The 27,060-nt window shown below is 33.0% G+C and overlaps 1 protein-coding gene across 9 annotated transcripts in view; it reads right to left on the reverse strand.

Moving 5' to 3' along the window:
• The window catches only part of PRKACB (protein kinase cAMP-activated catalytic subunit beta), a 161,259-nt gene that overhangs the window by 28,224 nt on the left and 105,975 nt on the right, over positions 1 to 27,060 (reverse strand). For all 9 annotated transcript variants that reach the window (XM_034933999.3, XM_034933971.3, XM_034933959.4 and 6 more), the window contains 5 exons: positions 26,104 to 26,202; positions 25,057 to 25,139; positions 13,517 to 13,643; positions 12,436 to 12,531; positions 7,496 to 7,618 (listed from right to left, as the gene is read on the reverse strand). In XM_034933999.3, coding sequence (XP_034789890.1) covers positions 7,496 to 7,618; positions 12,436 to 12,531; positions 13,517 to 13,643; positions 25,057 to 25,139; positions 26,104 to 26,202 — 528 coding nt within the window. The remainder of the gene's footprint in view (positions 1 to 7,495; positions 7,619 to 12,435; positions 12,532 to 13,516; positions 13,644 to 25,056; positions 25,140 to 26,103; positions 26,203 to 27,060) is intronic.

Consider the following 27,060-nt stretch of genomic DNA (forward strand, 5'->3'; position numbering starts at 1 on the left):
CTTCCCAATGTGTTTTCTTTAATATTTTTTCTTCAATATTATTTATTGTTTAGGATTGTTTTCCAACCATTAGAGACCATATTACTTCTGATTTTTCTAATTATATTTTCTTGAGAATAAATCTAATTCCCCAGTGAGGTACAGATACACAAAACAAGCTCTCAACACATGGTGTTTATCAGAATCACTTGTGATACTTAAAAAAAGTTTTGAATCCACAGAAGGCCTCTTGAGTCAGTATGTCTCTGGAGAGATACCAAAGACAGAGTACACTTCATGAAAGCTTCATGAAGGCAGAGACCACAACTGACTTGCTGTATCCAGCATGTAGAACTGGTCTGGCACATACTATGAGCTTCATAAATATTTAATGAATGCATGAATTGAAATTCAACAAATATTGATTGAACCTCTACTATGTGTTATGCTTGAATTAAGCAAGTACTATGTGCTTACTAATATATCTCAGGAATTTGTGCTTGGATTATATAAGTAAACAAAATAAGATGAAGATTTCTGCCTTCATGGAGTTTACATTCTAGTGAGGAAGACAATTAAAACTTAGCAACCGAGTGATCCTTTAACAATGTTATCCTATCTTTTTCATGAAACTTTGCATAGTAAGGTCTTCAACTTTTACTCTGAAGAAAATGGGGAATCCTTGCAAGGTTTTGAAAAGAATAATAGGATATGATTTAACATTTTTAAGGAACCACTCTAGTGACTCACTTAAGAGTGACAGCAGTGGATGTGGTAAGAAGTGGCTGAATTCTGTAAATTCTAAAGACAAAGCAAAAATGGTTTCCCTGTGCATTAGATATGAAGTGAGGACTCGAAGGTGTCTTGGCCTGACCAACTGAAAGGGTGGAGTTGCCATCAGTTTAGATGGGGAAGGCTTCGTGGAGGGGGGTGGGTGGAGTGTAGGAAAGAGGACAAAAACTTGTCAGTTTTAGACAGGTTGAATTTGAGGTATCAGATATCCAAGTGAAGATTTCAAGTTAGAAACTAGATACAAGAGTATGGAATTTGGGAATCAGGTATGGACTGGAAAAATGAGTTTGGGAATTGTCCTGAGTCATGAGACTGGATGAAACCACCCATTGAGGAAGTGCATAGAAAGAAGAGAAGGGGATCAAGCCAAGGAGATTGAGAGGGAATGATTAGTGATACAAAGTCACTGAAGCCAAGTGAAGGAATAACAAATGAATCACTGAACTAGATTCTTCTATTTCCTGCTTTGCCACAAACTACCTTTTGTCTTTGGGTAATTCTGAGTTTTAATTTACCTACATATAGGACTAGAGAGTTAAACGAAATAAAAGTGAACATCCTTGCCACCTAAAAAATTCTACCAAGCTATTTCTTTAGTAGGAAGAATTCCTGGGTTCCAATCCCAACTCTACTTACATACATGCTCTGCAATCTAGGGAAAACTTTTCTGAGTCTCAGTTTCCTCATTTATAAAACAATGAGAGTATATCTCATCTGGCAGATATGAAAAGAAATTATGTGACTTAACATGAAACTGCCTTGTATTATGCCTAGTATTCTGTAGACATTAATTCAACACAGTTTTTATTTTTTAAGCCTTCCCATTAGAATACTATTTTAATGATCTGAAACTGAATTTTTGAATTAAAGAAAGAACGTAGAAGACAGCCATATCTATCATTATTTTTACAGATGCGCCAAGGACAGTCTGTGCTAGAAAAGTCATTGGGAAAGTATAGGAAGTTCCTCCTTTCATCTTGTCTCAGGCTCCACCTGTTAATTTATAGAATAAACACTTTCATCTTTTCTTAAGGTCCTAAGTTTGATAAAGTGAGGGAGAAAATGTCTTACTATAAATTTGTTTTATAAACACACCATTGTCAATATGGCTGATATCCTAAACTACTGTCAAATTACATTATGTAATATGTTAAACGAACTATAAAATTCACTCTGAATTGAGCAAACTCAACAGAATATTTTTTCTGCTTTCAGCACTGATTATAAAGTAAGTCTTGTACATTTGAGTTTTAGGAATAACTATTATCTTCTAAAAGTTCAAGATGAAGTTACAACCAAAAAGTAAATCCATTCATGTTGTTCATGGTATCCATACTGAGTGATTTAAACTCACTATCTAGTTTACTGACTTCAAATTACTACTCCCAGTAATTTGAGAGGCCAAGACAGGTGGATCACTTGAGGTCAGGATTTCAAAACCAGCCTGGCCAACATGGTGAAACCCTGTCCCTACTAAAAACACAAAAATTAGCCGGGCGTGGTGGCACATGCCTGTAGTCCCAGCTACTCAGGAGGCTGAGGCAGGAGAATCACTTGAACCCAGGAGGCAGAGGCTGCAGCGGGCCAAGATTGTGTCACTGCACTTCAGCCTGGGCAACAGAGCAAGATTCCATCTCAAAAAAGTAAAAAATAAAAATAATAAGAAGAAAATGAAATAAAATAAGGCCAAATCAAATTTGTTTACACTAAGCTTAATCACAGAAATTACAAAGTTGATATTCGAAAGAAGGGAAAAATCTTACTGCTATTCTGCAATTATTGGCAGGAGAAATGATCATTTAACTAGTAACATTGTCTTTTATGAATCAGGATAAAATTATTAGGCTTACATGACTCAAAAGGGTTTATATACAGCCAAGAAGCAATAATCTACTAACTACTGGCTACGAGCATGTTGAGATAAATTTTAACAAATTATTTATAAATTAGGTACAGTAAGTTCTCAAAATATCTGCAATCCCAGTAAAGAACTGATTGATCAAAAATGAACATACACATTAGACAATTTTTCAACAGGCATAATAACTTTTCATGCGCTAGGCATGTTATAGATATGGTGCCAAGTTCCACACTACCTCATAAGACCTGGGCATCTTTAATCAGCCTGGATTCTATATGTGAAAAGAAAGAGCTAAGACATTAAAAATATTTATAAATATTGGTACTGCATCTGTGGGCTCTCTAATCTGTTCCCTTACCTATGCAGAAACAGTGGTAGATATAATGAGTCTACAAGGTTGCAGAGGATTATGATCCACCCCATTCTCCCTCCCCCTGCTCTCACATAAGAAGCCAGTTTTGCAATTATTTGCTCATAGGACCACAAGAGCTGTCACAAAGAAGGTATTAATAAGAATTTTAAATAGCCACAGTGAAGTGTTTAAAACTGGCCCTGGGTTTTATGAAAAGAGTAAAACTGCTTTTGTGTTTTATGAAAATGATTTCTGAATACTTCTAAGTCTCTTTAACTATGGCCATAGCAAAATAGTAAATGACATTGTAATTTCCCCAAAAGCATTAACAATAGTATCTTAGAAAAAGTATAGTGGAATATCTGCATATGTGTATGTTATTTAGGAAACCAAATGTGTGTAGAAAAGAGTTAACATAGTAGGCCTGAGACTGCTACCCTTAGAAAGAACTGCTTACAAGTTTGGCCCTTGAGAGATGTCTGGCAACTTGAATAGTACCAGTGCCCTTATACCAACATGAAACTTTCCCTAAAGGATTAGAGTGGCTCACTGTGCCTAGACTGTTGGTACAAACAACATAGTTTATTCTGAACAACTACTTTTGTTCTGGGAGGCTGGGATTTTGGCATGTGCTAGGCAGAGGGTGCATATGTGACCAACCCCCAATGAAAACTTTGGGCATTGAGTATTTAATGAGTATTGCTGGTAGATAAAATTTCACGCTTGTCACAGCTTGTTGCTGAAGGAATTATGTGCATCCCTTGTGAATGCCCTGGGAGAGGACTCTTGAAAGCTTGTGCCTGGTGTCTTCTGGACTTTTGCTATCTTCACTTTGTACCCTTTTGTTGTAATAAATCTTAGCCTCAAGTACCACTGTATGCTGAATCTTGTTGAGTCCTCCTGGTAAATCATCAAACCTGGAGACAGTCTTGGGGACTCCTCAGACAGAAAGGAATAGCAATTGGGCTGATAATCAATTACTCTTCATGTAAATATTGAATTTCCCTTCAGGAAAAATTAACCAACTCTTTGATCATTCAGTATATACTTATGTTTATACTTCTCTATGTTGCATGTCTCCTTATATATTGTTACTCATTAGGAGTGGAACAATATTTACATTAGATATGTTGACGCTAAGAATTTTTTTTAAATTACATAAGCCAAGGGCTCTAAAGTTATGGTTTCCATAGTAGCTGTTACTTGAGTACCTTATTTGCAAGTATAATTTTTGACTGCAATATAAACTTTCTATATTTCCATGGGTAATGCAGCCAGACAAAGGTGCTATAGAGACCATAACTGATTCTTGTCATGGAGTACATGACACTGAGACATGAAATTTAAAGACTACATACAGAAACTCAGCATATGTATTGTTAGGATGAGGCATAGTTAATGCAGGAATCATAAATCTTTTCTTTCAACTATGAATTTGTAGACTCAAACCTTAACATTGCATGAATAATGTGACATTTAAATACCACCTCCTCTGTTTTTTTAAAGGCAAAATATGTGTAGGAGAGAATCTAACAAGTTGATTGATCATCTTTGTGTGCATTTAAAAATACCAGCTTGAGTTAAAATATTGTAATAGAGAAAGTATTTTACAATCTAATATTCATATATATGTACTTTAGTGAATATATCACTTAATTAATAAATTTAACTTTAACTTTGATAAGTCATTGATACCTATGATCTTTATAATGTGACTTCAGAATGGTGGATATACTCAATATAAGATGCGGTTTCATAAAATAATATGCTTCTAAAATCAACAAAAACAATTCTGAATGAAAAGCATATTCTTAAATGATATATCATTAAAACCATTAAAAGTTCAAATGCAAATATAAATATAAGGATCCACAAATATAAGACCAAATTGGATTTTTAATAATTTGCACAATTTAAAAAATTTAAAAAACTAGTTAGTTTCCAATTTGGCTTTTAGCCACTAACCAGAGAGACAATAATATTTTTGCAATGTGAATAGAGACACATTCTAGTTTGAATTTGAGTTTTGAAACAGATGATTTGTTGGGAAATGGTTAATACAATCTAACTTCACATAATACAGAGCCTTTTAATGGCAAAAATTCCACTTTCATGACTTCTACTTTAGATGAGTAAAGGGAGTAAGAGATGGGGATAATTTTATATCCCACATGGGGAGAGATAATCTGGTACTTTTAGTTAAAAAACAAAAGTACACCAAATATCCTGTCATATTTCTAAATAAATGAAGGGGAAAACAGAATATTGTGATATAATAAGGTTTTATGGTGTCATTCTTCTAAGGTGCCCAGGATTTAGACTGTTATGATTTTAGAATATATGCTGATTATTAGATACAAAATTTTAAAGTTTGATATAAAATGAATATATATTCATAAACAGCTGAATATAAATTTTAACCAATAGAGAATGATTGGCAAATCGAGGTCAATGCATAAAAATGAAGACACATTAATTTTAACTAAAGCAGTTTTTCTTAATAAATGTAAATTTAGTTATGACAGTATCCTTGTTAGAAAATTTGATTTCTTATATGAAGTATAAATAAAAGTAATATAGTAAAGATTCAAGAACTTTATAATTACTGTCAATTAAATGATTTGAAACAATTATTATAATATTTACATTCTTAGTTTTTGTATTAGTAAAATATTCTTCTTCCATTTGTGATTTTAATGTATTTTGGTTCTCTCATCATTCTTCATATGACCTTTAGTCCTCTTGAGAGTCTACACTTCTCAAATTCTTCAAAAATAAATCACTGCCTTGTCTGTTAATTTTTCTCAAAGTTTTGTTTTGTTCATAACAAAAGTTCTGCTGGGGGAAAACAATTACAAAGATAAGAAGTCTGAAGCCAGAGATCTACAAATGTAAGAAGAACAGCAGTGATACTGATACTTGTTTAAGTAAGTACTGCATTCTGCTTTTCTGTATTGCCTTTATCAGTGCACAGCATTCAACACCTAGCTAGGTTTATTTATCTGTAAGAGGTATTTATTTTTTTACCTTTGACATAGTTGGGGTATAAATTCTTTAGTCAGTCTCCTAATTTGTGAATACTGATAATACATAAAACTTTCTACATAAAACGTGGCAAAATACAAGGGAAAATCTCATGACCCAGGTAGAGTGCATATGTACTATGAGATAGGGAACAATACTGTGCTGAAATGTATGTTCTAGGTGATTGGATAGACTAATTCTATTGGCAAATGTCTTGCTGCTACAGCCCAGCTGTGCAGCATCTATGATTTAAATTTGAGTGTTGGCAAAAAAATAAATTACCACATTAGAGACATTCAGGGTACCTTGTGAATAGTTAACAATGGAAATTGTAAGTTGATAGATGCCAAGGGTAAGCTTTCACACTAAATGTAGAGCTTGAATATGGCTGAGATACAAAGAAATAAAGACTTTCCCTCTACTATCTCCTTCCGGCTTATCTCTGCCTAAGAAGGTCACAAAATACAAAGCAAACAAATAAAAAATAAAACAAAAAAACTTCAACTCTATAACATCTCAGGCTAATGTGATAAAGATTGATGCTCTATTTCCTGATCATATTCTAAATGGGACTATGTGGGAAAGAAAAGAAAAGACAAAGCAGTACCACATGTAGAAATAGAAAGAAGGGAAAATAAGCAAAATATCCCTTCCCATATATTTTGTCATTAATGTATAGAAGGTCTCCTTCTGGGAATGTTTAAAAGCCTATTCTTTTCATTGCTGCATGGTAGGAAATTCAAGCTCATTTCTATTGAATTGACTATGGTCTTTTAAGAAAAGATCCGAGGTCTGAGCTAAGGCAACAGCAAATGACTGACCCTAAAAAAAACACTCTTGAAAGCAAATTAGAGGTTATAAGTGCAAAAGAAGGAAGGTTTATGAAGAAATTTACAAAATGTAAAATACTACAACACAGTAAGTCTACTCATGTTGAAGAAAAATTAATGTTATTTCCATGTTTGCTAAAAACCAATGACAAGTATAATCACAATCTATATGAACAATTCTGTTAAAATCAATTCTATAAATTTCCATCTTAAAAAGGCTTATTCATTTTATATTTACTTTTACTTCCAATGTTATAGTATTGGACATAATTAAAACAAGAAGTCTCTCCTGAAAATGGAAGGGCATATAAAACAGCCCCTAAAACTTTTCTCCATGAAGATAGACACATGAAATAATAAACTATTTTTATTTATTTGAAGGAATATCGAGAATTATGGCTATGATCCTGTTCTTTGTGATAAAAATACTAAATACAGAAATTGCTTTACTGTTTTGTTAATTTCTTTGTAAAACTGCCCTTTTTTTCTTAAAAGACTGAAATGATTCAATTCTTATGCTAGTAAGAGCAGCAACTGTAGATTTTTCTATATTTTTCCCAATGTAGAATAATAATTATGACACAATATAGTTTCAATTCATGAAGCTTAAAATTCATATACAGTAATAAGAGAGGAATAATAAAATGTTTTACTTACCTTTCCAGAAACAATCTTTTCATAAATCTGAATTGGTTGGTCTGCAAAGAATGGGGGATAGCCAGCTGCCATTTCATAGATTAGCACTCCTAATGCCCACCAATCCACTGCCTTATTGTAGCCCTGAGATAAACCAACACCAATGTCAATTGTTACTTAAGTTACTCAAAAGAGAATGAAGTCAAAGGTAATTTCAAAATGATCTGAAAGCATATAAAATTTTTTTAAAGCAATTGCTGAGCAGCTATTCAGGACAGAATTTAAAAATGAACCAAATGTATCAGGTCAGATTTAAATTAAACAAAGGAGAGGATTTCCAGATACTGAAATTGGATATTAGGAAAGAGTATTAAATCTTCTTCCTAAAATTATTAAGAATATTATAGACAATGAAATTTTCTTTATTTCACTGGTATAATTTAGTTCTTGCTCAATAACAGGGAGGCAGTTAGACCACATTACTTCTTAAGGCCCACTCTAGGTCCATAATCTTATGAAACAGATTTTCCACAGCATGCCTAGAAAGATCAAAAGTTTTCAAAGAAAATAATAGAAACTGGACTACATAGTAAATAATGAAGTTGACTTCAAAATACTCTATATTTTTGGAGTTAGGAGGGTGAATGTGCTAGGGATAATCCCATCTGCTTCATAGGATTTTGTGAAAGCAAAAAGTTTAATGTAAAATTCAATTAATGTAAATATTTAAGTATACTTTACTTCTGCTATCTACTGTCTTGCTTCCTATATCTAAAAGATATGCAGGAAAAAAATGAATTCACAGAGTTTTGTGAGGACTGTATCAAATGAAAGGGAGTAACGTGTGTAAAAAGTGCTTTGCAAACCAAATGTAAAAATCACAGGTTATGTTTGTTTTTTTCATATTAAGCTTACTAAAATTAAAATCTGTAAGTATTCATAAGAAAATAAATAAGAATAACATCTTCATATTAACATGCTAATATAGTTTATTAACTATGGTCAGTATCAACTGACACAAGAGATTTTTTAACAACCCCAACAACCTGTCATGAAGAGAAATAAGCTGAATTCTACCCAGATCTATTGTTCTGCCCTCAGAGGTACCCTCTACCATCACAACTCACCACATTCCACCCTTTTGTCAAAATTTTAGCTTTACAAACTACTTAGTTTTCAAAATTCTAGCAAAAATATAATACTTTAGCGCTATAGAGATTTTCTTTTTCTCTTTTTTTCCCTGATACTGTGTATATCTTTTTAAGGGAAGGAGTGGTATAACAGGAATAGCACTTTGTTTTCTAATAGAAATAGGCATTAACTCTCTTTAACTTTTTGATTCATATGTTTAAATTGCGTGCTAATGTTTATAGTAAATATGTCAGACACAAGTTAATACCCAAGGTATAGAAATCAAAACACATCAATAAGAAAAATGTTAAATTACAATAGATAAATGGGCAAAGGAAATGAACTAATAATTTACAGACACACAAAGAAATACCAAATGGCTATTAACCATTTGAAAAATAAATAAAAAACATGAGAATTAAAACAATGAGATACAAATTATTGCCTATGAAATCAGTAAATATTTTAAAAATGAGTATACCCAGTGATAGTGTTATGAAATAGGCACTATAATACACTAATGGTAGAAGTGTAAAATGGCATAACTTTGGAAAGCAATTTGGCAATATGTATCAAAAGCCTTAAAAATGTTCCTATTCCTTGACCCAGTAATTCTACTTCTGGGAATATATGCTAAGAAAATAATGTAAAATAAGGAAAAAACTTTTATGTATAAGGATGTTTATCATAGTTATTTATAATAATAAAAAATCAAAAATAAAACCTGAACACTCAACGGTAGAAGAGTGGCTACATATTTTCTGGTACATTTACAAACAAGCCATTAGAATGATGTTTGCATGCTTGTTATTATAAAAGTGAAAAAAGTCAGAGACAAGACTATATATATTTACTATGATTTCAACTATGACAACCCAGAAATAAGTCCACACACCTACGACCACCTGATCTTTGACAAAGCTGACAAAACCAAGCAATGGGGAAAAGTTTCCCTACTCAATAAATGGTGCTGGGATAACTGGCTAGCCACATGCAAAAGACTGAAGATAGATCCCTTCCTTATACCATATACAAAAATCAACTCAAGATGGATTAAAGACCTAAATGCAAAACCCCGAAGTATAAAAACCTTGGAAGACAACCTAGGCAATGCCACCCTGGACATAAGAATGGACAAAGGTTTCATGACAAAGACACCAAAAGCAATTCCAACAAAAGCAAACACTGTCAAGTGGGATCTAATTAAACTGAAGAGATTCTGCACAGCAAAAGAAACTATCAATGGTAAACAGACAACCTACAGAATGGGAGAAAATATTTGCAAACCATATGCATCTGCCAAAGGTCTAATATCCAGCATCTATGAGGAACTTAAACAAATTTACAAGAAACAAACAACCCCATGAAAAGGTGGGCAAAGGACATGAACTGACACTTTCTAAAAGAAGACATACATGCGGCCAACAAAGATATGAAAAAATGCTCAATATCACCGATCATTAGAGAAATGCAAGCAAGTCAAAACCACAATGAGATACCATTCCACACCAGTCAGAATGGCTATTACTAAAAAGTAAAAAAATGGAAGGGCATAGTGGCTCACCCCTGTAATCCCAGCACTTTGAGAGGCCAAGGAGGGTGCACCACTTGAGGTCGGGAGTTCAAGACCAGCCTGATCAATACGGTGAAACCCTGTCTCTACTAAAAAATACAAAAATTAGCCAGGTGTTGTAGTGCATGCCTGTAGTCCCAGCTACTTGGGAGCCTGAAGCACGAGAATAGCTTGAACTCAGGAGGCAGAGGTTGCAGTGAACCGAGATCATGCCACTGCACTGCAGCCTGGGCGACAGAGCAAGACTCCATCTCCAGAAAATAAATAAATAAATAAATAAATAAACAAATAGTCAAAAAATAACAGATGCTGGCAAGGTTGCAGAGAAAAGTGAACACTTAGACGCTGTTGGTAGGAGTGTAAATTAGTTCAACCATTGTGGAAAGCAGTATGGAGATTCCTCAAAGAGCTAAAAGCAGAACTACCATTCGACCCAGCAATCCCACTACTGGGTATACACCCAGAGGATTATAAATCATTTCATCATAAAGACACATGCATTTGTTTATTCATTGTGGCACTATTCACAAAAGCAAAGACATGGAATCAACCTACATGTCCACCAATTGTAGACTAGACAAAGAAAATGTGGTACATATACACTACGGAATACTATGCAGCTATAAAAAGGAATGAGATCATGTCTTTTGCATGAACATGGATGGAGCTGGAGGCTATCATCCTCAGCAAACTAATGCAGAACAGAAAACCAAATACCACATGTTTTCACTTGTAAGTGGGAGTTAAATGATGAGAATTTATGAAGACAAAGAAGGAAAAAACAGATACTGGATTCTACTTGAGGGTGGAGGTAGGGAGGAGGGAGAGGATAAGAAAAGATAACTATGGGTACTGGGCTTAATTCCTGAGTGATGAAATAATCTGTATAACAAACTCCCATGACATGAGTTTACGTCTGTAACCAACCTTCACATGTATCCCTGAACCTAAAATGAAAGCTAAAATAAAGTTAAAATGTGTGTGTGTGTATATATATGTACATATATACATATATGCATATATATGCATATATATACACATATACATATATACATATATGCGTATACACATATATATGCATATATATGTATATATACACATATACATATATACATATATATGCACACACCACACATATGTGTATATATACACATATATACACATATATGTGGTGTGTATATCACATATGTGTATATATACACATATATACACATATATGTGGTGTGTATATATATACACATATATACATATATGTACATATATATATGAATGTTTTTAAAAAGGCTGCCTCTAGGTTGGTGGGATTACATATAGGTTTTTTTTTGGTTGTTTATGTTTTTCTGTATTTTCCAAATTTTATATAATGAGTATTACTTTTACAATATATACACATTTGTAAAAGTTTTAGTGCTCATTTTGTTGTCCCATTATTTGTTAACTGTATTTAAAGAAATGTGTTAACTACAATGATATTTCGATTATAAAATATCAAGAAGTTACATATTATTTAAATTATGAAAGATAATGAGAGAAAAGTTGAAAGAAATCTTTTATTTTAACACTTCTATAAGTTAGCCATATTTCAGTGATTCCATTTGGGAACCAGTGAAGCATGTGTCTTATCCCCTTCCTTTTCCTCTCTCCTATTTGTGCCTGGTTATTGTTAGGTTCTCCTTTCTAGATTTCTCCACCAAGTGATGGCAGAGGAAAAGTTAACCATTCTTTTGGATATAGGTACAGTTTCTCTCACCACATTTCACTATTTAGAAAAGTAGAGCTGCCTTCAATAAGACTAAAACTATTCAATTGCTGTTAATAGTCCTATTTAAAATTTAAAAACACTTCTCATACATTCCTTTTATTTAACTGGTAAATTTGAAACAAAGAAAGAATGGACAACTAGTACATATCATCTCTAGATTTACCTCTTGGTATAATCCAGAGCAAGTCTTCTCTACCCTTCCGTTACTAGGAATAATTAAGAAAAGACTATGTTTTTGGTTGCAAAACATGGATCTAGAGGTCATATTTATTCATATTATATCTCTAAGACCCAGAGTTAAAATTGACAGAGGTTACAGGATTAGTGGTAGATGATAAATAATAATTCTTTAGTAATCATACACAAATAGATTTAAATTCATAACTTAGATCAAATTAAAAATGTAAAATTAGATCAATAAACTGTTTTTACAAAAGTCCATAGGGATGCATGTCTCATATTTCTACTTCTTATGTGTTGATATTATGAATATACCTTGCTGAGAATTATTTCTGGAGCCAAATACTCTGGAGTTCCACATAATGTCCAAGTTCTGCCTTTAACTCTTTTGGCAAACCCAAAGTCTGTGACCTATAAAAGAAAAAAAGAATACTAGTGAAAATGTATTACCTCACAATAAATGTATTTATTGCACCTACATTGAAAGTTTAAAATTCAAATTGAAACTATGAAAGAAATGGAAAAAAATTAAGTCCACGTAATTGAAATTCATTCATGAATATTTAGTGAATGAAAGTTTAAACAATCCAAGTTGGAAATCCTTCCTCAACTCAAAGAAAAGGAACAAGTTAATAACAACAAAACTCTTTTCAGTCATTATTATAAGATCCTAGACCCAAGGAATGAAAAAGTGAAAATAAAAGGTAAAAATAAATAGCATTAATAAAAATGAAACAATGCTAAATGTCTGCCTTACCCCAATGTGTCCTCTGCCATTAGTTGCACCATCAGAAGTGTAAAAACGTCAATGGGAGAATCTATCAATAATTGTGTAAAAAGAAATGCTCCCACTTTATTAGTAGTAGAAGTGGAAAGAAAACGTTGCTACGAGTTCAGTATTGGTAGTCAGGGATTCTTTGGCAGTTATATTGTAGTCGTAAAGGGCATGGACTCTGGGATCAGACTGCCTAGGTTCAAATTCTGACTCTACCATTTATTGGCTAAATGACCTTGCTATGTCTTAGTTTTGTTAATCTTAAAATGAAGATAACAATGGTATTTCCACTTCATAGGTTTATCAGGATTAAAGAAATAATACATGTAAAACACGTGGAATATGCCTGGCACTAATAACTGCTCACAGATTTAGCTATTAATATCACCTTATGCAAGAGGCTATACTCAGTTCACAACTATAGATTAATGGAGATATAAAGAAGTTCCTTTCATAACAGGATTTTTGCTTCTCTGTAATAGCAGCAAAACTCTGAGCTCTACTTAAACTATTAGGAGAAAGTGTCTTCTTCAAAAAAAATTCCAAGTTGGGGTTACATACATACAATGTCTTGCCTAGTATTTTCTCATATACAGTACACATAATGTGTTAAAGTCATACCTGGATATAGCCTTGATGGTCAATTAAGAGATTTTCAGGTTTTAGATCTCTGTAGATGAGGTCTAGTGAATGGAGGTACTCGAATGTTAGCACTATCTGAGCTGCATAGAACCGTGCATGGGGCTCACTGCAAAGAAATAAAACCATTGATTTTCTGTAAAAATGAGTTAATACATTCTAATTAGTAGATTATGCATAAAAACTAATATGAAGTAGAGGTACTTTGGGAACAAAAAGTATTTTTTAAAAAAGTATGTAAAGAACCTTGTTACTTTTCAAATATTTATTAAATCTCTATATTTTGTTCAAATAACACTCTGATAAATTTATGGGGAAGCATATGTTGAGGAAAAATATAAACCTAAAATAGCTCATTGTGAATCATTATTGCCCATATTTAAATATATTGATGTCTTTCTAATTATGTCTGATCTTGAGAATAATTGGAAAGCAAATGTGCCAAATGGAGTGTCTATCGGGGCCACTGCTATAGTTAACAGGTTCCATCTACTTTTCTCACAAATTTCAAGTGTTTATAGAATTTCCCTACGTAGAAGCTCTTTAGCTGCATTTATCTGCAGATTAATGCCATTTTACCCATTTTGTAATAGTTCCTGTTACAAAAATGACATATGCTCGTTATGGAAAAATATCATAAAATATTGATGAAGAATAATGAATACTCATAATCCTATTCAGAAACCATAGATACAATCTTGGCATCAGCATTTCCAAATCTTCTACTATGCTTGTTTACATAGATTCACAGACATAAGTATAATCTCTATGTTAGTGTAAATACGTACAGTTCTTTTTTTTTTTTTTTGAGACACAGTCTTGCTCTGTTGCCCAGGCTGGAGTGCAGTGGCACAATCTTGGCTCACTGCAAACTCCGCCTCCTGGGTTCAAGCGATTCTTCTGCCTCAGCTTCCTGAGTAGCTGGGATTACAAGCGCCCACCACCATGCCTGGCTAATTTTTGTATTTTCAGTAGAGACGGGGTTTCACCATGTTGGCCAGGCTGGTCTCGAATACCTGACCTCAAATGATCCACCCGCCTCAGCCTCCCAAAGTGCTGGGATTACAGGAGTCAGCCACCGCACCCAGCTAGTTCTTTTATGTATATATTAGATTAATAGATCAGTGTAATTTTGATGTCAGAATCTGAAAAATCCAAAAGGATGTACCAATTTTCTGAGTTTCTAATTTATCTTCTAATGTATTACTTGAATTCTACTAATCTGCCTGATAAATAGCAATGACTTTCAGATTTGTTTCCTCAGTGAACAACCTTAACTATGAATAGGATTTCCCTCAAGATGGTTGGTATGAATTTGATCTGGTAGCAAGAGAAATACAAATTCCAACAAAAGATTTTATGTGCTGCCTTTTTTTGCTTGTCACTGCATTTCCCAAGTGCTCAGTAAATATTTGTTGAAAGAATGCATATGTAAAGAAAAATGCTTTTGGGGAGCAAAATTTTATAATACCCTTCCAGTTTCAGCTTCATCCCAACACTGTCAATCCACATTGTATGCCAAATGACAAGGAATGAGGAGAACATTGTAAGCAGAGATTAAAATAATCATTCTGGTCATTGCAACATTTATGCTTAAACTGGGAAACATCTGACCTGGGAGGTCCCCTCTTACTTTATCCATGCATCTGTAAACATAAAATGCACGTTTACATGCATCTGTAAATGTAAAATGTCATTAATATTATTACTTTTTACTTATAAAATATTAATTTCCATATGCTGGTGTTTAATTGGAGGAACACATACATTACATAGATCTATAATAAAATTCTTTTTTTTTCTTACTCTGTCACCAGGCTGGAGTGCTGTAGCATGATCACTGCAGCCTCAAACTCTTGGGCTCATGCAATCTTCCCACCTCAGTCTACCGAGTAGCTGGGACTACAGTTGCACACCACCATGCCCAACTAATTTTTTGTATTTGTATGTGTGTGTCTGGAGGGTTTGGTTTGCCATGTTGCCTAGGCTGGTTTTGAATTCCTGAGCTCAAGTGATCCACCTTCCTGAGCCTCCCAAAGTCCTGGGATTACAGGCTTACATGAGCCACTGTGCTCAACCTATAATCGAATTCTTGAAAGGTGAAAGTAAAATGTTCCAAGTACAAAGTGTTATTGGGTATTTCTACTTAATATTTAATTGAATGTAGGAAGACAATGGTAAGGGCTAATGCTGTAGCAGTTTTAAGTCCAGACAGCTTTAAGTAGAGAATTATAATGCCTCATTTGATTCTGATTAAAGCCATGCTAAACAATAATTCATATTCCTATTGCCTCAAAACTTCTAAGATGGACACTGGCAATCGTTCAAGTGTATATGTAGTACTTGTGAAAGATGAGATAAGGCAAGTGTCTTAGTGTGAATTCTTTCAATCAACTTGCTATCCTTTTAGTACCAAGTCAAGTATTAAAGAGTCAATATCAAAGAGTACTAAGACTGTGAGGAGTTGCAAAGAAAAGAAGTTACCAATTATATAAAGTTAACAAAAACTTTTTTGAGAACAGGTTCAGGTGTGGTACTTTAGTGTAAACTTTAAATAACCATAAGGCAATATGAGGATTCTGCTTGAACAAGGGGCAGTAGGAGAGAGAGGACAATAGGAGAGGAAAGAAAATTCTCAAAGATAAGCAGAAGCTACTTTGCACAGTGCCTGATGCTATATTAATTATATTAGTTGCCCTGTACATAGTAAGTCAATAAACGAATCTTGGCTTAGGCCTCGGGTAATTAAAATGACTCCAATGTTTGCTCATTACTTGATATCATCTTGTGATATTCTGAGTCTGCCACCATCATTTTATGAATCAAATTACCATCATCAGTCCTGTTTCAGTTCATACTTGTGTTTTAGTTATGCCAGTATTTAATTATGAAAGTTAATTGTGTAAGTTGGGTCATTTTTGTCATACCCAACTAAAAAATCAGAGTTGATGGGCCAGGGCAATAAAGCACTCAGAGCACCCAGCACCTGCTCCAAGAATTAAATTTTCCACATGCCTAGCTGCTAAAGCTTCCTGCTGTAACCTGAAGCCAGTTTTATCTAATAGCTACTGAAACAACCTGCTGTGACTCTAAGACTAGTTTGAACCCACCACCATCACTCACCAATCACAGCTTGCCAGCTCCCCAAAACTTTGCTAGTGCCAATGAACTTTGTCCCAAAACGTAAAACTTCTCCTTTTTATAAAACTTTCAACCTTCTTTTTATTCTTCAGTCACACCAAAGACCACCTGGTCTGTGTGGATATCTTGCATTGTAATTCTTGCTTCCCAAATAAAATATCAAATCTAGAGATTCATCTCTATATTTTTATTTTGACTTTGATATACTTGGTGTCAGAAGTGGGATCCTAAAGCTGACATACTTCAGGGAGAATCACTGGCCCTGGGAACTACAGCATGAAGTACCCCCATTGGAGCCCTTTCAGTCCCGCTGCTTCTGGGGAGTCCCCTCTTTTCCCCTTAGTGAGTCTCTTTTGGACTAAACTCTTAATTTTGGTTGAGTTCTGTTTTATTTGGGATTTGGCTGGGAAGGGGTCTTTCTCTTTCCCACTCCTGTTTGAGAGGGGTCTTTTGCCTCCTGGTTAACTGATCTCCTGTTGAGGAGGGTTATTTTCCCCCTGTTGACTTCAGGTGTAAGGTTTAGACCTCAGTTTTGAGGTTTGGATGAGGAGACTTTCCCCTTCATTTGGAGAAGGCTTATTGTTCTTCCTGGTAAGGACATACTTTATTTTCTGTTGGTGCTTGTGTTTATTTGGCCTTGTGTATTCAGCACTTGTGTTTAATTGGCTCTTACGTATTTGGCATTAAACCAAATCACCTAAATACATTTAGTTAAAAATAGGCTCTCAAAGTTTGAAGGCATGCCAAGATATTTTCTGAGACTCCAGCTGGTAACATGTTCAAACGTTATAGGAATCATTCAAACAGTCTGTTGTTCTTACAACAAAACTAAAAGACCATGGTGACAAAATCATATACTCCAAATAAGACTCATATCTCAACTGATATCTTAAGGCTAATAAAAATTTCAGGACTCAGAGATTGCCTTGTTACAAAATACTGTCTCAAAGCTAGCGGAGACAAGTTCCCTTCTGGAGCTTTTCCCTCCACGTTTACAATTCCTCTTCTTTATCCTAATCTAGACTAAACTCTTTTTTCCCAAAAATCCTCAGCTATTTTGGCATATTATTTAAGTAAAAACACTTGAAAATCATCAGATAAAAAAGAAAATCATTGTGATTTTCATGCTGTTTTGTTTTTAAGATAAAATTCCAATGTAAAGGACACTGTCCCTATACTAAAAGAAATGGCAACAATCTTACCTTCAGGGACAAAGAATTGAGACAAGAAAATATTGTACAGACCTGGTTAGAATAACTCCTATCATTTGGGTCTCCTCACATAATTCATTCACATTTTCTCAGTTAACAATTCTTTGTCTATTCCAGTATATTGCTAACTGACTCAAACTACTCTACCTATAATTTAGTTCACATACTTCATAATATTACCTATTAAAAAAAGCTTAAAGTTTAGCCTCATCCCATTTTGTTTGAAAAATAATTTGGATCTAACTCTTTTTATAAACTGATGCACTTATTGTTTTACTATCTCATGATTAAAGTTCTAAAATAAAAGCTGTAATATTTTTATTTATACATTAGTATAGGTGTTTAGATGCTTTTATGCATATGTACATATATTGTATGCTGTGTCTATATAATAATATCTGACATAGTTGTCTAGAAATCCCTTAAAGAATTCTATTTGGATAAATGGGTGCTTATATAAAATATTTTAGTTCACATGACTTAAGTACATCTTTGATAAATTAATTGGTTTTTAAATTATTTATTTTTTAAAATTTATATTTTAGATTCAGAGAGTACATGTGCAGGTTTGCTACATGGGCATATTGGATGATCCTGAGGTTTGGGGTATGAATGTTCCTATCATCCAGGTGGTGAGCATAGCACCCACTGGCTAATTTTTCAGCCCATATTCTCCTCCCTCCCTCTCCTCTCTAGTAGTCCCTAGTGTCTACTGTTTCCATCTTTATGTCCACGTACACTCAACGTTTAGCTCCCACTTAAAAGTAAAAACATGAAGTATCTGGATTTTTGTTCCTGTGTTAATTCACTTAGGATAATGACCTCCAGCAGCTTCTATGTTGCTGCAAAGGACATGATTTCATTCTTTTTATGGATGCATACTATTCCATGGTGTATATATACCACATTTAACTTGAAGGCAGCTGCAGAGAAATGTCAGGTCACTTACAGAGGGAATTCCATCAGGTGCATCAGCAGGGGACCTCTCAGCTTATAACTTACAATCCAAAAGAGATTGGGGCCTATTTTCAGCATCCTCAAAGAAAAAAAAATCCATCTAAGAATTTAATATCCCACTAAATTAAGCTGCACAAGTGAAGGAGAAATAAAATCTTTCTCAGACACCAAGCAAACACTAAGGGAATTTCATTATCACCAGATCAGCCTTACAAGTGGTCCTTAAGGGAGTCCTAAACATGGAAATGAAAGATCAATATCTGCTACCACAAAAACACACTTAAGCTCATAGCCCACAGACAATATAAAGCAATTACACAATCAAGTCTGCAAAGCAATCAGCTGGTAACATAATAACAGGATCAAAATCTCACATATCACTACTAACCCTGAATGTAAATGGTCTAAATGACCCACTTAAAAGGTAGCTGGATAAAAAGAAAAGTCCCAACTGTCTGCTGTCTTCAAGAGATCCATCTCACCTATAAAGACACTCACAAGCTCAAAGTAAAGGGATGGAGAAAGAACTACCATGGAAATGGAAAACAAAAAAGAATAGGAGTCTATTCTTACATACAATAAAACAGAACTTAAATGATCAGGAAAGACAAAGAAGGGCATTACATAAAGATCAAGGGTTCAATTCAACAAGACTTAACTATACTAAAAAGTTATTAACAAAATAAAATGAGAAATGCCTTCAAAATTGTCAACATAGATTTTTGCCTAGACTTCCTGGTCAGAGAGTTTTATATTTGCCTCTGATAAATTTCTTAAGGTCATGAAGCTATAAACCCAGACTAAAACAAAATGATCTTTGTATATGCTATTATTTGATAAATAAGATTAATTTAATATTACTGATTTAATAAACGTGTATCTTCTGAGTTATTGACAGAATATTCATGTATCTAACTTTAAGTTCTTATTTAGGTAAACATTTGATATTAACAGGCTATAAAATTGGCTAATAAAAATAACTTAAAATAACGACTCTGCCTAATATCTCAATTTTCATAAGTAATCCATGGATAATTAATAAAAATGAATAAATTAGGTGAATGTTAATTAAATAAACATTTATAAATCAATGTCTCATGTAATTTAAAGTGTTACAGTTATGTTATACTAAATTAAATAATAAGATACTTATTAGATGTCTGGGCCATAACAAAATAAGTTTAAAAACTAAAACAAATTGCTAAATAAATATAAATCCCTTATTGGGTTTTTAAGTTCTATAAAAAGTTTAAGTATATTGAGGTCTAGTAGTCAAAATATGAATGTAAGAAAAAAATATGTTGTATGAAAAGTATATTAGGTGGTAAATATTTTTCCTAAAGTAAAATGATTGGCTGTTCCAAAAACGGAGGAAGAAGAAAAGAAAAATTATAAGATTAAGACTGGGGGTTTGGAAAAATGAAAGGATGGACCTTATGAAAAAAGTTTTATGTGTAAATAGGGAAATTGGAAAGGAAAATTGTTTACATATTTTTCTAAAAATTAATGATTGGTGTCAAGGGTGCACTGACAAAGGACCAGAATCTTGCTCTCTATATTTAAACAAAACTTTCTTGAAGTATTGATCTGCTCTCAATAATACTGCAAAAGGTTGTGATTTTTAATTATAAAATCTGTTTCTTTGACAGCCATCTTCCAAAGTGCAGTTTCTATTTCTGCCACATTTCTTCCTGAGATCTAATTAATTTCCCTAGTTTTAGGTTTGAAATGCTGTCCTCTTCATTAAAAATAGTAATTCCATTTCTTGAGGTAAAGTTTTCCTTTCGAAATTTATATTTCAGAAGTTCGACTTTTGCTGTGTCACACTACACATGATTTGAAGGTCATACATCCCCTTCTTTTTCTTGAAAGGTATATCTTTTTGCTTGGCTGGGTTGATAACTCCCTCCTTCAACCTTTTTCCTCAACTCCTAGAACTTTTTTTTTTTTTTCAGTTTGAACTTTGTTATGGCCTGATGCAGAAATGTTTATCTTAAAGGCCTAGAAAAACAATGTTTTCTTTCAGTATAATTTGAATCTGTATTCTTGGCTCTTCTTGATATGTCTGTATTATTTCATGTAACCAGGAAATTTCTCATGCTGTTACTGAGAGCCATGTATTTCCCTGCTCAAGATAGTCCTCCTCTTGTTCATATTTTTCTATAACACAGTGTACACTCAATAACCCTGGACACATTCTTCCTGTGTCTGATTAAATTCAAGTACTCAATCAACTTTCAGATGATTGGTAATTTTTTTAATGGAAAGCTCTAAATGGGAAAAAGAAATAATGAGCATACTGCAGAAGATTTTTCTTTACCATTTTGGTGATTTGTCTAAAAAACTAGATTTTATATTTTATCAAGATAATATCCTATGTTGTCTTTATCAGGTTTTTCATTACTCAGAAAAACTGAGCTTTAAAAATAATAAAAGTTTTCACATTCATATAACTTTCTGTATTACATCTGATGTCTTTTGATTATCACTCTGGTTAAATAAATGACTATTATTTTACAGTGACCTGTTACTCCGTTTTGACCAAGGGTTTTAAGTCTTTTAAGATGTTTAACAAACTTCCCAAAAATCAAATCCTAAATTAAATGTTCTTAATCTAGAATTAGCTTTGGGATTTTCCAGCTGGGCCCTTGGAAAACATTTGAAGACACAGATCTCATCTTGTAGACATATTAAATAATTAGATTTATTTTTAAATTATATAAGAGATTGTATAAATGATGTGATACTAGATCTTTTAGTTGCATTTATGGCTATGTTGTTCATATGAATGTTTCAAAAATTATATAAATTCATAGAAATTAACATTCATAATTCTGGTTATTGTCTTAAAATGCTAGCTAAAATAGAAATAACTAATTTTACTTGTTAATTGTAAACTTTCATCAGATTTTTACCCATGGCTATTCTAGATTTTTGTTATCCAGAGTTATTATTTTGAATTCTCAAAATTATTTACAATCAGATTCATAGAAAAGACCCCAACAAGTACCCTTAAATACAGGTTTTTAATAACTTTAAGATCAATAGACTAAATAAAAATTTCCAGAACCCTAATAAGAAAAGATGAGTATATGAAAATACTAATTAAGATCAAGCAGAACAAAAATTACATGAAATTAAATAATTGATAAAAATAATGTTTTCATAACTTTCATTTAAAACATTGTTAGTTCTTAAATATTTTGGTTTCCAGATTTAAAAAAACTTATCTCTTTAGCTATTTATAATTTATAGCAATTTGGTAAAGTATATTTTTGTAAAAAAAGATAAAAGCATTTGCTTTTTTTCTCCTTAATTCAAAAATTAGTTGTAAGTACTTTTATGGGAATATGACTATTTGCACAGGTCCAGTAAAAATCTGCTCTCTCTTTATAGCAGAATATGAAAACACTGATTATATTACTAAGGCTCTAACAGAACTGTTGTATTTAAAAAGTGCATAAAATGCCTGACTTCAAGGGTTTCTCAGCATTACAATGAGTAAATAAAAACTGTTACTTCCTGGCAGGACCAGGAACCTCAAGACTGTAAGGAAAATCTAAGACTGCCTTGGTTCGGCTTCCTTGCCTCAAGAGGTTTTTAAATCCAAGATTCCTATGTAATCAATGTAGAGAAAAAAGTTTTTTCTAAAGAATAACTATAATATACCTGTTATTAGACTGTAAGTCTGTACATTATTTTTGAGTCTTGTTATCTACCTATAGACTAGACAAGGTCCTAAATTCTTCTAGGTTCCTCCAATCGAACTTTCTTCCATAAAATTACTAAAATGAGAACCGCTCTGTTCCTGAAGTCCTGTTAGCTGAAACTATATAAATTTTAAGAAACAAGTCTCATGCCTGATGTATGGGCCACACAGAAAGTTCATCAAACTGCCCAAAGCCATAGCCAGAGACATTTACACTGTAAACAAAGCCAAGAAAGTTGATGTTTTCCATGGTGTGAACAGCTTTTCTCAAAACACTAGAACAAGACTCCATATTGTAATGAAACTCTTACCCCTCTTAATGCCTGCTTTTTCACTTAACCAAATAATATTGTAATTTAAAATTCACAATCAGTAACTGCTATAGGTACTGGTGAGACCTGCTATAGCCATTGACAAAGCCTGACTTAAGAAATTCTTTCAGTTCATCTAGTCACAACATCGACAATATCCTTAACACAATTTTTTGTTTAATTTGTGCTGGTGGTCCCTCTTGCAAAGTTTGGCATTCTCTGCTTTAGTTCAACCCAGTCATAAAATGTTAGTCAATGGCTATAGCAGGTCTCACCAGTTTCCCCTGGTCCTTTGATTTCTTTAGTTTTTTGCCCTTAGGCCTGGGCTTTAGTTCAAAAGCACTGCACAAATACATTTTACTATATTGTTAATTTTTTTGTACTATCATTTGTAAGCTTTGTTCTTAGTGCCTATCTAATCTTTGTAAAGGCAGCTGTCCCAACAGAATAACGTTAGCCCAACACTTAAAGATGACTGCTAATACCTATGGAAGTGATAAGTGGGAACTCGATGCTGGCTGGACTCCAGACAAAAATCTACTTTGAGAAAAAATTTCCTTCTGGCCTCCTCGTTACTTGAATGTGGCCCAGGTCCCTACATAGACACCCCCCAACAGATAACTTCTCTCATATGTGGGACAGAGACAACCAGAACAAGTCCATCCGAGCACCAAGGAATAATTAAGCCTAACTTCAAGATGGTTGACAAGCAATGCTTTCAGAGAAAGATCTTGATCAAAAGGGAAAAATGTGAAAGCTGATTATACAAATTAGTCATTCTCATCATACCTAACTAAATCAGAGTCGAGGGCCAGGGAATAATGCACTCAGGGCACACAGCACCTGCTCCAAGAATTAAGGCCAGGTGTGGTAGCTCACACCTGTAATCCCAGCACTTTGGGAGGCCAAGGAGGGTGGATCACTTGAGATCAGGAGTTCGAGACCAGCCTGGCCAACACGGTGAAAACCTGTGTCTACCAAAAATAGAAAAATTAGCCAGATGTGGTGGCGGACACCTCTAGTCCCAGCTACTTGGGTGGCTGAGGCAAGAGAATCACTGGAACCCAGGAGGCAGAGGTTGCAGTAAGTCGAAATGGTGCCACTGTACTCCAGCCTGGGCAACAGAGGGAGATTCAGTCTCAAAAAAAACCAAAAACAAACAAAAAAATTATATTTTCCACAAGCCTAGTTGCTGAAACTGCCTATTGTAACCTGAAACCAGTGTTCTCTAACAGCTACTGAGACAACCTACTGCGACTCTTAGACGCGTTTGACCCACCACCATCACTCACCAATCAGAGCTTGCCAGCTCCCCAAAACTTAACTAGTGCTAGTAAACTTTGTTTCAAAACAAATAAACATAAAATTTCTTTTTATAAAACCTCCAACCTTTTCTTTGTTTTCTAGACACATTGAAGACCACCTAGTCTGTGTATATGCCTCAAACTGCAATTCTTGCTTCCTCAATAAAATGTTGAATTTAGAGATTTGTCTCTACATTTTTATTTTGACTTCAACATACTATACTGAATGAAGCTGTACCTGTTTTTTATTTTAGCTTTATTCTATTAGTGATTATTAATGAACGGTAGAGGCTTATAAACTATTAAGTACAGGTAAAACCATCAGATTCTATAACCTATTTTAATAACTCTGAGATCTTATTAGTCATAACCTGATGAGGTACAAACTCCCGTTAAATTATGTATATATTTTAAAAACTAAACTTAGCAAGAACTTTAAGGAGAATTAAATTTGTGAAAAACAAACTTTTATAATCTTATTACCATAATACTATTATTATTATTTCTCTATATATTTATTTTCCATCTTCATCCTTAAAACAATCCTCTGTCCTGGAGTTGTATTATTAATATTTGTTTAATAAATATTGATATTTTAAAATTCAATTAATTTTTCCATTTTCTGAAAACTCTTCAAGTAATGGACCCTCACAATATCTAGCAGTAGTATAACATTTAAATTGGCTTCGAAGTCCTTTTTTTATATTAAATTTTTATATTCTTTATATTAAAACTTGTGTATGATGTGGCCTCTTTGTTTCCACCTAATGCTTCATATGGCCAAAATATTAATCAAACAAAATAAGTTTTTGGCATTGGCATCAACTTAAAAATCTGGTTAAACAACACAAGCATATAAAGATTTGAAGAAAGCAAAACCATTAGTTACCTGAACCTTCCAATTCTTCTTAGATGTGAAAACATTTCACCCCCAGGGACATATTCCATAACCATGTATAAATTAGAATTATCCTATGAACAAATAAAAAGGAAATACAATTATTCAACTTAGGTCAAAATTATTTTAATATTATACAATGCTGAATTAGAAAAATTTAAAATCTCTCTGACAGATTAATAACCTTGAGAAATAAAGAATAAATGGAACATGCTCTAGCTTTTCTATACAGAGACACTCATATTTTTCCCCTCCTAGTTATTTTTGCCACAAACTAGTCTGGGACTTTTGCTCTTCCTTTTCTTGCAGAGAACATCTAGTTCTCAAACAATTAAATACTCAGGCAATGAAGTAACGTTACAATATATGCAAAAGAATAACAAAGGTAAAAAACAATTTAAAAAAATTAATAAGAATATTTACATTTTATGTATAAAAGATTAATGGTTTTAATATTTTAAATACATAGGTCTTCATTTAATTTAAAGAATAAAGGAGAAAAAAGATTAAAATGTTTCATATGATTCAATATTGCAGAGAGATGCCAGTATCATTCCAAAGAGCTCAAAAGTGACCAATTTAAATAATAAATGTGGTACAATTTTTCAGACATTTGAATAGTGGAACAAAAATTTTGCTTTGTATAAATGAAAAGACTAGAACTCAAATTACTAAGTAAAAGAAGATGAGATAGTGGCAAAAAGGGCTTAATCAAAGTAGAAAATGTGTTGGGTGTATGAATTTGCATAAGAATTGTTATTAAGATATCCCTATGGTTTTTGATAAATTGAAATATTTCTTTTTGTAATACCATCTCATGAGTATCACCTTTGAACAATTTCCCCAGGGAGAATGAAAACCTTTTCAAACGTTACCTAAGTTATAAGCACAATAGGATTTAATTACACAAACTCTAGAGGTATTTGTTTTGTTTATTCATATTCTTCAGGCTTATCATCTGGTTTAGAATCCATTTATAGTTTCATCTTAAAAAAATTTAGGTTGAAAATACCTTATTTAGATATTACTAAAATTTACCTTAAAAGCATACTCCAGTCGAACAAGGAAAGGAAAATTCACTGCCTGTAATATTCTTTTCTCATTCAAAGTATGCTCTATTTGCTTCAGTTTAACAACCTGTAATTGAGAGATAAATATCTCTTAATGTATTTAAGCAAAATTAAAAAGTTATCATTTAAAAGAATGTTTTCCATATAGTAATAAACTTGGATAAGCAAAATTGTTAGAATTGGATAAGGAAGATAATAACAATTACCAACTTTTAGGTTGGTGCATAAGTAATTGCGGTTTTTGCCATTACTTTTAATAATAGGATTCAAATGAAAACCTAATAGAGGATTTAAAACTTGGTCTTAGGAAGGTCAATTATGGTTTCAATTAAGAAGTGAGAGCTAAGTAGGAATAAGAAACAAACTCATAAGAAATTACTTTAAAAATTAGTTATGTCAATTATGCTTAAATAAACAAATATATAATTACTTAAGGTAATTTAAAAATGAATGTGAAAATACTAAGGTCCTAATGACTTAAAGTCCTCTATAAAAGCTGGCTCAAATCTGCAATAAGTAGATAGTGATTTTAAATACTTCAGAAGATGAATAAGAAAATTAAAAATGAAGAGAAAGTCCATAATTGAAAAATAGTGAATAAAAATGAACAATTTTCATTTTATAATATCTAAATAAATATAGGTATAAATTCTAAAATTTTATTTTATATTGCCATAGAAGAGGACACACAAAATATTGGGGAAAAAACTATCTTTATAACAAAAACTATCTTTGTATCCTAGGTCATTTAGACTTAAGCTTCCTCTAGATTTTCTATTTAATAGAAGGGGAAAGTAATTTATCTTGACTTCACAAGACTGTGATTCTATTCCATATGTGATTCTATTTTGAATTTAAGAAGTGGTGACTTTAGCAAGACATATAAATAATTTTCTTGTATATGTGTAAATCATTAGAAGGTGGC

This window comes from Pan paniscus, chromosome 1 (genome assembly GCF_029289425.2).
Source record: "Pan paniscus chromosome 1, NHGRI_mPanPan1-v2.0_pri, whole genome shotgun sequence".
Lineage (NCBI taxonomy): Eukaryota > Metazoa > Chordata > Mammalia > Primates > Hominidae > Pan > Pan paniscus.